Here is an 11,910-nt window from a genome sequence, read left to right on the forward strand (position 1 = left end):
CGCTTAGATCTTTGTCCTTTTTAAGAATCAGACTGATCCGGGCTTGTGACATGGTTGGAGGAAGCTTTCCATTCTTTAATGATTCAGTATAAACTTCTAACAAAAGTGGAGCCAGTTCTGTAGCATAGGATCTAAAAAATTCTGCGGCAAAACAATCTGGCCCCGGGGACTTGCCTGTAGGTAGGGACTTAATTACCTCGTCAAGCTCCTCCAAGGTTATCTCAGAATCAAGAGAGTTTTTTTGCTCAATCGTCAGTTTAGGAAGATCTAATGTTTCCACAAAGTTTCTAATATCTTCATCAGTAGATGAAGGCGTGGAACTATAAAGATCAATATAGAATTCTTTAAAGGCATTATTAATATCAATGGCTGAGGTAAATATTTCACCACCAGCAGAATTCACTGAGGGAATGGTAGAAAAGACTCTCTCTGCTTTATATATATAGCCAAAAGCTTCCCTGCTTTGTCACCCGACTCAAAGTATGACTGTCTTGCCCTGAATAACCAAAACTCCACTTTCCGTGACAAAATAATATCATATCTACATTTCAATCTCTGTATGTGGCATCACCTCTAAACTCACCAGGGCATGATCTGAGACTAAAATGTTTCCAATTGAGAAATCAACAACAGATGAAATTAGGGATTTGGATATTAAAAAAAAAATCTATTCTAGAATATATCTTATGGACTGATGGAAAAAAATGTATAGTTCCTACCGGATGGGTTCAAAAGTCTCCAAATATCTGTAAGACCAAGATTTTTACACATCCTGTGAAGCGTCAATGTTGCTCTAGGGGGTTTACACACTTTTGCTTCACTGTGATCAAGGACTGAATCCATCAAAAGATTAAAATCTCCTCCCAATGTTATATCATGAGGGGTGCCAGCGGCTTGCAACATCCCTTCAAGATCTATAAAAAGGTCCTGATCATTAGTGTTAGGTGCGTAAATATTAGCCAAAATCAGACTGTGCCCTTGAATTTCAGCTAAAACAATAATTACTCTTCCTAATTTATCTTTAGTCTGTTTGAGACATTTGAATTGTAGATGTTTATTTACCAATATAATAACTCCCTTGCTCTTACTTGAGCCAGGACTAAAGAAAACATGTCCACCCTATATCTTCCCAGATTTTTCCGCTTCCTGCGGGGAGAGATGTGTTTCTTGAAGAAACACTATATCATATTTCTTACATTTAAGAAAAGAAATAACCTTCCTTCTTTTTTATGGGGTGCCCCAACCCATTTACATTCCATGTGGAGAGAGATAGTATACTCATATTAACATCTGACATTTTGATATATTAGAAAAAATAAATTGTGTGCCAAAAACAAAATTATACAGAACACATTCCCCATTAGTGAAACAATCAAACCCCGAACATCTCCCCGAACAAAACAAACAGAAAAAAGAAAAACGTGCGCATTAATCCCGCGCATGAAAGCGCCAACCGGCGACAATCCCTCTAAACTCAAAAGGTCCATGAACGCCCACGAGCCCCCACGACAACTTTGCCATCGGATTGCTCAATTTTGCCTCACAAATTTGTAAAGCAAAATTACATAACAGAAAATACTTTGTAAAATAAACCCAGTCAATAGGAAGAATAAACACAAAGAATGTGTAGATTCATTCACAGAACTGTTTCAAAGGTGTGATCTTCCACAAAACAAATTCCAGCTGATATAAAACCGTTCAGATTCCTCGAACAGACAAATTAATGTTCAGTGAGCCAGCTATTATGAGTTCAGCGGATGTCGTAATCATTCCAATGTCCCGTAAAAAAACTCAACAAAACAAACTACAGCCAGCAGGAGGAATAAGCATGAAGAACGAACAGATTAATCCACAGCTGTTCCAAAGGAGTGTTATTCAATAGAATAAGCTCCAGCCGCTAGGCGGAACCAATACAAAAAGAAACAAAACCGGCATCCTGGTTCCCCAGATGGTCGAGTCAATTCACTCGGAGGCCGTATAAACATATATACCATGACTTACACAATCCGTCAGCTTTATAAAAGACATCCTTTGTGTGAGCATGTAGATATTTTGCGGTCATCCGTAGTGTCCACTCTCAAACTGGCAGGGAACTTCAATGCAAATGTTTCTTTAAGGAAAAGTGTTATTCACAAAACAAGCTCCAGCCGCTCGGCGGAGCCAACGCAAAAAACCCAAAATGTTGCCCAGCTTCCTCAAGAGTAAGTACAGCGAGTTGACCCACTCACATGAGAAACATCCAACGGTTTACTCAGTCATTGATTCTATAAAAGACATAGCCAGATTTAGACATGTAAATACTTTGCGACCGACCTTCGTTTCTATTCTCAGTTTGGCCGGGAACATCAGAGCAAACGAGATCTTTTTCTGATGTAAGAGTTTCTTACATTCCTTGAACCAATCGTGCTTCTCTCTTGTCGAGTTCGCAAAGTCCGGGAACAAGAAAATATTATGGTTCTTCCAAGAAAGCTTCCCTTTGCTCCTCGCCTGGCATAACACAAGATCTTTATCGGATGATCTCAGAAATCTGGCCAGAATCGATCGTGGCCTGTCTCCCTCAACAGATCTGTGAGCTGGCACTCTGTGAGCTCGCTCGATTTCCAGCTTGTGGCCTGTTATGTCGAGCAGACTCGGGAAAAACTCGTCTAGGAATTTCACCATATCTCTGCCCTCCTCATGCTCAGGAATTCCAACAATTAGAACGTTATTCCTGCGGCTTCTATTCTCAAGATCTTCAAGCATTTCAAGGAGATGTTCCAAATCAACTTTGGTCGCGGGCGGATTAGCGGTTAATTCCCTCTCCGAAGATTCCAGAAAATCGATTCGTCTCTCAACATCAGTCACTCTTGTGACTAACTCAGAGAATTTTATTTCCATCGCCGTAATCGATTGACGTATTACAGCGAGATCCTCCAAGTCAGCAAGAACCTTCGTCAACATCACCGACATGTTGGACAACTGACGCTGGATCTCCTCTCCCGCCGCGCCATCCAAATCTGTAGGGGCTTTCATCCTGAACACGTAAGTGTCATTAATGACTCCAGAGCCCGAGGATTTTGACTTTTTTGCCATGTTTTGCATCAAAGAGCAATTGTGTAACTGGGTGTATCAAATTCACCAGATTATAACATGAAAATAATTGAAAATTTAGCAAAGTGCGCAGAGCTCGTTGCTCACACGTCTGCTCCTTGCATGGCATCACGTGACCCCTCTGTCATGAGCTATCTTAATAATTCATAACAAGTCAAAACAGGATCGAAGACTTAAGTGAGTCTGAGTGATTATTTTGTAAAATATGCCTCGTGTATCAATTGTTACAGTACAAAGAGGAGAATATGAAATTAGCTATGAAAGAAAGTTTGGGATGTGAAGTGACTGATCTGTTTGGTGACTGTTTGTGTCTGTGTGTTAGTATGGTGTATATGGTAAACAATGACTTGGTGACAGTAGTGATGTTGTCTTACCAAGCTCTGTTCACTAAGTAGGCAGAAGAGGACAGCGTTTCCAACCTCCCTTAGGTTCTGGAAGCACACAGTCTTAAGCTCAGCATACTCCACAATGTCCTTCAACTGGTGGTGGAAGAACTCCAGAATACCTATATTCAAGGGACACCAATATAGTTTCAGTTTTATGGTAGCTTTGTTTGGGATGTTTTAGGAAACATTAAAGTGTTTTATTGATTAAAAATATTTGCTTTCTTTCTTTGCAAATTGCACCATGATTTAAGTAGAACATGTTCCTGGCTCAACATCGTCTTGTCAATAATTGGTCAATAGGAATGTTTTTCCAGACCAACAAAGATGTTAATCAACAAAATGTGTTGATCCACTGACATTTTTGAGAGCTATTTGTGCGTATGTCTTCTTCTAATGCCACTATTTCTGTCTTTTCACTAAAGTCAAATACGGCATTATTGCTGAAGAACAGCAGGATTTCTACTTACCAGTAATTGCATATTCTTGAATTTCTTATTTGTCAGACTGTTTCAGAAGTGACTTTAGCATCAAAGAATAAGTAACACTCCTCTAAACAGAGGCTTTAGCAAAATGCTGTTTCTTTTCTGTTTTTCTAACCTGTGCCGGCCTCTCTCTCTTCCACCCACTTTCTCATTCTTCCTTTCATTTCTTTTTGTGCCAGCTTTCTGAAGCCCACATAATCAGACACAGTCATGATTTCAGTGTGGAATGGACCCTCTCAGTATGGTCACCAGGAAAAAATAAATAAACAAAGAGAGAAAGAGAGTCTCTGAGAGAATGAGTGAGAGGCAATTACTGTACCAAGCCTTCTCATGTCAAGAGGGGTCTGATTATGGCTTATAAAACACCCAGCATGTACGTCTGCCACATAAACACAGCAAAAAGACACTGTGCCCTGTCAGTCTACCCAGCTGCACTGTTGGACTTACGAAACTTCATAAGTTAGTGGTTATCTTATGCTGTGTGATAGTGGGAGCTGATTTTGTTAACAGGTACAAGGTTGCACTCTTGGGTATGAAAAGTGTCATTTTCACCTGGCGAGCCATACTCATGGCGAGGCAGACGGCAGATCTTGGGCATCACTTCCATCAGGGTCTTCACATACTGCAGGATGGTGCCTTGAAGCTGCACCAGGTAGATCAGAGAGAAGACTATTTAATTTAAATAAAAATGCTTGTTAATAATACCCAAAAAACCACAAAATGAATTTAAAAAGATAGATTTATAATTAGGATTGTAAATATTTGCTCTGACAATGAACAAATACGATTACAATTCTTTACTAAATGATGTGATTCATAATGGAATGTAAAATTTGGTCATGATTTGGTTCGATTTGATTATTTTTGAGCAATTCATAACTTTACAACTAAAATTGGTCAAGAATTGTATTTTGGTTGAGAATTACATGCGTAAAGGGGCTGTTCACACCGGACAATGTCTGTATTTTCTATGTACACATGAAAACCCCTAGATCTTCCGGGTTTACTTCAGGGGGCGTGGCTCTGCTGCTGACCCTGTACTACACCTGCCTGTTTGTACTTTTCATTGTAATACTAACAGTTTTATTTGTATTTTCCTGAGTTTAAGTTTGTTTTTCACCTGATCTTCGTGTATGACGAAATTCGCAAGTAGTTGTATGAAATGGATCTTTTAAAGTTAGTTTTGAATTTATGCTTGGTAATCGGCCTGATAAAATGCATACGTCGACTTGGATACAGGATATTAACCTACATGCGTGAGGATCCATTGTCTTTGACACATCGCGGCTCCGTTGAAGATATATAAAGCTTCTGAATTATTGCTGGAAAATAAGGAAAAGATCTAGACTCTCTGGGAGAGCTAAGATTAAAGCTAAGATGTGCAACCTGTACATACAGGGTTCCCACTCTTTTCAAGGCACAACTTTACAGGACATTTCCAGGACATTTTATGTGCCCAACAAGTGTAATATTTAAGCAAAAACACATGCGTCCATTTAAATCGTGCTTTTATTTTGGCGTTTCTGTGTGTTTTGGAATGTAGTTTCTTTCCTCCAGATAAGCAGTTCGCTACATGGCCCAGTGTGATCATTAATCCCCATAAAGCTGTGATTCAAATAAATAAATACATTGTCTGCATGTGCTGCACACTTCAGAGTGCTCTGCTCTCTGTCATCTGACACAGACAAGAACGCACGTGATGATCACTATGAGGTGTTTTCTGTGTGTAAGTGGCCGTATTTACACATTAATTTTGAAGCGTGCATTACTTGCAGGTTGTATATTTAATTAAATCACAAACTTTTGCAGTTTAATTATCACACTAGGACATATCTTTAATTTACAACTTTAATTAATTGTGCATTCAAACATTAATTTTTGTCCAAATATGTCATATGACATTCTGCATTTTATATCCAATGCCATTTTTATTACTAGATTCCATGACTCAGTCTGTGTTTTTCACATACTACATGTGGTAACCATTGTATAAGCAGACTCTTATCGTTGAATTATTTAACATTAATTAACATCTCGAGGTGTGAAGGCCGAATCACCATGCTACCAACTCTGGGTGTGAATTATTTGTTTTTAAAAAAAATCAGTGGTCAGACCGTCAAATGTTTTTTTGGTTAGCATAACAGCAATGTTGGAACGAAAAAAAATCGTACTTTGTACTATATCAATACTTCAACTATTTTGTTGGAGCAAAGCAGAAATGACAGTAGATGAGCAGAAAAAGTATGTGACAGAGATAACGTTTATAACAGTTAACCGTTGATGTTGTTTAAGAATGTGCAACCGCCAGCAGTGACAAAATGCTACGAATGTGTATTTGACTCCTATTCCAAGTCCAAATCAGTACCATGTTTTTGTACATTTAACAAAATCCTTGTTAGCAACACAGTTAAACAGTTCTAGTATACAAAAATATTTTCCAGGACAAATCTTTATTTTCCAGGACATTTAGATATTTTTCTAATTTTCCATGACTTTTCTATGACTGGAAAACTGCACTGCAAAATTCCAGGTTTTCCAGGACGCGTGGGAACCCTGACATATCTGTTAACATCTCAAATAATGTGTTTTGGGGTTTCATGACCCTTTAAAAACGAGTCTTGAGGCACTGTAATATTAGTCTAGCTTTTGTTTTTTTTAGCGCAAGCACACACTCGCACGACTTACTCAGGATTCTCTTGATATTGTGCCGTAGACTACTTTTTTTTTTTTAACGCTATAGAGGAAGTCAAACATCTCAAACGGTTAGACAACCCCATTCTAACTACCACTGATGAGCAAAACAGCTACAACATGGAGTAATGCGCAAAATAAATGGTTTTTAAACTAAACATTATCACCTTTACACTGTAAACCCTAATGTAGTCATTACTTGAAAAAGTAATGTCTTCATTAAACAATACTTAAAATGTCAAGTTTTAGGCTCAAAATGAAAAAAAATCTATGTTCCTTGAACTGTTTTTTTCTTAAAACTGCATAGACTTAAGTTTTAAGTGTTAATAACTCAAACTATTGAGTACAAAACCGAGGCTATGGGGAATAACCATAATGCCTTGCTCTTTAATTATTTAATTATGTTTCCTTGGTCAAAGGGAACACACGGGGCATTTAAGTAGTTGTTATTAAGAATTCATAGAGGTTTTAGTTCTTTTTGTAGTATTATTTATGTTGTTTTGGGTGATATCACCATTATGGTGATCTGTGTCCCCTTTGGTCAAGTTGGACCCTTTTAATACTATCTCAGTTCTCCTTGTGCAAGTGCAACTGATGTACATGTACATGTATTTCTGTGGACAAATACGTTTATTTAATGACTGATCTAGATTCAGTTATAATCTTTATTTAAGCAACCTTGAGGTCTTAAAAGGCGCAATATAAATACAAATTATTATTAAGCTGTTATTGTATAACCTAAATTTGAGTCAAAATTATTAAGTAGAAATGTCAACATTTAAATAGCAAGAATTAGATAAGTCTACTTGCATCGAGTTACCTTAACTTAAATAGTTAAGTTAGTCTAGCTGATTACCAAGTTAAGTGAACTGAATTACACAAGTTTTGGAGATGCCATTACTCAATTGACGGAGTAATTTTATTGAGTAAAGTCTAATTAGGGTTTTCAATGTACACAAATTTATCATTGTAAACTATAACAAAAATTTTAAATGAAATGATCTCTTGGGGAGAATCTGACACTTAATATTATGTAAAATAGTTAAATTTACTCATTACCAATACCCCAGTAATAAGGACACATTCATGGTCTTATCTGTGGTTATGACATTACAAATGGCACAATGAAATAAATATGGTAAACATAAGGGCACGTAGAATGTAGAATAAAAGGGCTTTAAAGTCTGGACCTCCAAGAATTATGAAAAAATTATGAGCAAAGTTGTCCTCCTCTGTAATATACTGTATGTTCTGCTCAAATTATATTTGGTATTAGGAAACAAAATGGCAATTTTGCCTTTAGATATTCATAGAGATCATTAAAAGCATGATGAAAATAATAAATAACTGTTTAGTAGGAAAAAACATTTTCACCTAAAAGCATAGTTTCACCTAAGTAAGGTGCTACGTATTCATGTACAGTCAGAATATTATAACTAGCCCTATAGAAATCAGGTGTTGATTAAATTAAGTTTGGTTTGACACCTTAAAAAGTAAAAAACACAAAACAAAACAAACAAAAAAATAACTAACTTCTTATCCAATGCACACATGATACATACTAACGTTGAATATTAATTAATTGCAATTATGTTAAAAAAACAACAACTTCACCATGTGGTTGACCGTGTACATCAGCTACCGAAGACCATTTTTGGCACAGGAAAAACCCAGTTATAATCAATTGTTAAATTCTGTAACCGATACATTGAATTGTTACTGTCAGATCAAAGCTTCACAATGTGTCAAAGCATTTTTATATGCCTATTAATAACAAATCAATTTAGTAAAATAAAGAAGCCATTTAGGTCCAGGCTTTTCTATTTTTTTAATTAAACTACAAAGTAGGCTCACTTCAAAACACTCTTTTCAAAGGCTTACACCAGTTAAAAAAATCCTACAACTAAGACATCACTGGAGAGGTTCTTGGGGGAATGTAGCTATATATATATATATACTTAACTCAACATGTATGTGAGCCATTGATTAGAACAAAGCATATGTATAGGGTCTTGAAAGATCTCCACTCTCCATAAACAAAGTGTACTTGCATGCTCGTGCACGTACCAGGCTCTTGACAACCTTTAACAGCTCTTCCATCACCACGGCGATGCCCTGATATCCCAGCAGTCTACAAATAGCCTTGATATGTGGGGGTCCCAGGAAGTTCCGGTAGAGGCCGTATACACTACTGTAAGCCAAATTCATGGCCTGCAATCACAATCAAAAGAAAAGACAGAGTTAGGAAATGTACCAAGCAAAATTTATGATTTCATGTTGAGGCAGTGCTTCATTTTTGTTTCACAAAAAGTTCAAGAATTTCCAGAACAAGAATTTACATGACCTTTCTAGTTTTGTGATTATTGAAAAGAATCAACTCTAAAGACCGATTCACTCACAAATCGAACATTACTTTGGCTTGTGAGCACGTTTTATCTACACAAGTCCAATGTATGACATTTCCAGGCCTGAATTTTAAAATTTCCTGATATTTCCTGGTTTTTAGTGACAGTGTTAACCACGCTGATTTGATCTCCACATATTTTGTTAAAAATGTACCCCCCACTCACAAGTGTTAGGGTTAGTCAACTGACCAGTAAAAAATATATCAATGAAACAAAATCTGCAGACTTTTTTTTTTTCATGCCAGAACTGATTTAAGGAAATCTGTGGAATTATCCAGAACACATTTAATTATGTTAAAAATGGTAGACTGAACTAAGAATACTGCACTTTTATTGATAGTTAAAGCATTAAAATCAAGCTGGGAAAAAAAAAAAAATTGTACAAAAGGGGTAGGGATGTACAGACCATTGTGAATGATGGGTGTTTTAATTCTGTGGAAATCTACAGTTTCATTCACGTTCAAGTTTCATTCACCTTTCGTAAGTGTCATACAACTGAAACAAAATGAAAACAAAAACAGGGCTATATTTGACTCTGTAAACTACACTAGCTTACAGAGTTAAAATACTGTTATGGGTGGAAACAAAAAGGGAGAAAAACAAGTTTCTGCCTGTTCCTCTAATTAGTGTGCAGTGGTTGTCTGTTGGCTGATTAAAGATTAATCATAAATTCATGAGCATACAGGCTGTAGTTGGTGAGGCAGTGACTCCAGTCACCAGTATGAGGGAGTAATTCAAATGAGAGTGGAGGAGGAAAAATGCCACAAGCGCCACCATTGGTGGAGAGAGAGCAGGGATGCAAGAGACGGAGGATGAGTGAGAAAGTTCAAGCTCTCTCAGCTGTTATGCTGTTTAAAATTCAATCTACGAAGAACGCTGATGTGGTCTCCCCCTCCCCATACGCACTAGCGCTCTCTCTCTCTCTCTCTCTCTGCTTTATGTGTTGTCTGCTACCCTAATCAGATAGAAGAGCTTTTCCTGTGCAGTTGTGTGGATGTGGAGCTCTTGCAGCGGGACACTTGAACCATGCCAAAGAGAGGCTGCTACTGGTCAGACTTTCCAGGGGGTTACTCTCTACAACGCGACGGCAAGACCATCTGTCCATGAAGTGACTCTCTTCTCATCTCTTATGGTAAGACTGTTGCTCATTTATATCTCCAACACTGATTTCTACACCTTGCTTTCACTCTCACTTACAAAAAAGTACCATGGTAATAGTGCTTTGTTTTTGTTTTTTCTCATGGCATCATGGTACTACTATCTTTTTTTTGGGGTTTTTTAGACATGCACAATGGTACTACGTTTTTTTTTTTTTTACATGTACCATGGAATTACCATTGTTTTTGGACATGAACCATGGCACTACCGTGGTTTTTAGACATGTATTACCATGGTTGTTTGGACACATTCCATGGTATTACAATGGTTTTTGTACATGCACCATGGCATTTTCATGTTTTTCTTTGGACACGTATCATGGTATTATCATGGTTGTTTGGACATGTACCATTGCACTATCATGTTTTTTTGTACATGTAGGATGGTATTACCATTTTTTTTTGTACATGTACCATGGTACTACCATGTTTTTTTTTTGTACATGTACCATGGCACTACCATAATTTGGATTTTTTTGACAAGTTCCATGGCATTACCATTTTTCTACATGTAAGATGGTATTACCATGTTTTTTTGGACATGTACCATGGTAGCACCATGGTATTCTTAATCGTACCATGAAGTAGCATTTCAATACCATGGTACATGACCTAAAGTACTTTGGTATATATCAAAGTGCTATGGTTTTAGCATCTGATACCATCATTGTACCATAGTACCACCACAGTGCTTTTCTGTAAGGGTCGGTCTCTTAGACTCCCAAAGAAATCATTCTGTAAGAAATATGGATGTGGTTTACCTATAAACAGCGGTGAAAGAAAGTCTTTTGACTTATTACTAAAATCACTCCCAGCTATCTGGATTGGTCAAGAGTTGAAAGGGTGACAGAATACGTGTCTCACACATGAGAGACTTTTGTGAGTGCTGTTGACTGGTTGCTTCTGAAAGATCAAAAAGATTAGTGCTCAAACTCTCGTGTGGTTCAGACTGGTGAGTAATTACAGTGTGCTTGTGTAACGTACAGGGTTACCACTCATTTACAAGTCCAACGTGGCGATTCACTGATTATTTTAGTTAATGGGCATCAAAGCCTTTAGTGACAAGAAAAACAAAACAGATGGTGTGTTGCATTTTTTTACAAACAGAAAGATTTAATCCAAAAGTGAATTTCCTTTTTCAGGAATTTCAAAGTAGCAGAATTCTCGAGGATGATATTTAAAAATTAAAAAAAAAGATGGCACATGGACAAGAAAAATATCTTCTGCTACAGCTGAAGTTTGCCATCTCTTATTCATGAGATAAATCATGCAGTGTTAATCCAACTGTGTTTGTCCAAGCTTAATCCATGGCAGATCTTAAAACGGTACAGATAGAATAAACACAGTTATGACATCAATCATTTCTCATGTTATATATGTACCATGATATTTACATAATTTCAATCTCAGAATTATATTTGGATTGAGTGGGGAGTAGTGCAATTCAATAATAATGACACAAGAGAATCCCTTAAGAACTTTCCTCTTGGCAAGCAGCTATATGGATGTAAGTCAATTGGAAACTTCACTCCAACTCATTCACATAATCCTGCTTTAGATACCTTGATACATAGTTTTTAGCTACAAAGCAATCAAAGCAGATAAATACAATCTGTTCTTGTACCCTCTCTTGTTCTCAATAACCCAGTGCTTTTCCCCACTAGATAAAGCTGCTTTAGCTAACACTGAGATGGAGCAG

General features: G+C 37.1%; 2 protein-coding genes across 5 annotated transcripts in view; one reads left to right on the forward strand and one right to left on the reverse strand.

Moving 5' to 3' along the window:
- Positions 1-11,910, reverse strand: part of cyfip1 (cytoplasmic FMR1 interacting protein 1) — an 84,702-nt gene that overhangs the window by 25,066 nt on the left and 47,726 nt on the right. For all 3 annotated transcript variants that reach the window (XM_051705922.1, XM_051705923.1, XM_051705925.1), the window contains 3 exons: positions 8,717-8,860; positions 4,511-4,601; positions 3,465-3,595 (listed from right to left, as the gene is read on the reverse strand). In XM_051705922.1, the coding sequence (XP_051561882.1) occupies positions 3,465-3,595; positions 4,511-4,601; positions 8,717-8,860 (366 nt within the window). The remainder of the gene's footprint in view (positions 1-3,464; positions 3,596-4,510; positions 4,602-8,716; positions 8,861-11,910) is intronic.
- LOC127445710 (fibronectin type III domain-containing protein 9-like) overlaps positions 8,883-11,910 on the forward strand; it is a 123,671-nt gene continuing 120,643 nt past the window's right edge. For both annotated transcript variants that reach the window (XR_007898039.1, XM_051705938.1), the window contains exon 1: positions 8,883-10,186. The gene's annotated coding sequence lies outside the window, so the exon portion shown is untranslated. The remainder of the gene's footprint in view (positions 10,187-11,910) is intronic.

The sequence above is a fragment of the Myxocyprinus asiaticus genome, chromosome 9, assembly GCF_019703515.2.
Source record: "Myxocyprinus asiaticus isolate MX2 ecotype Aquarium Trade chromosome 9, UBuf_Myxa_2, whole genome shotgun sequence".
Classification (NCBI taxonomy): domain Eukaryota; kingdom Metazoa; phylum Chordata; class Actinopteri; order Cypriniformes; family Catostomidae; genus Myxocyprinus; species Myxocyprinus asiaticus.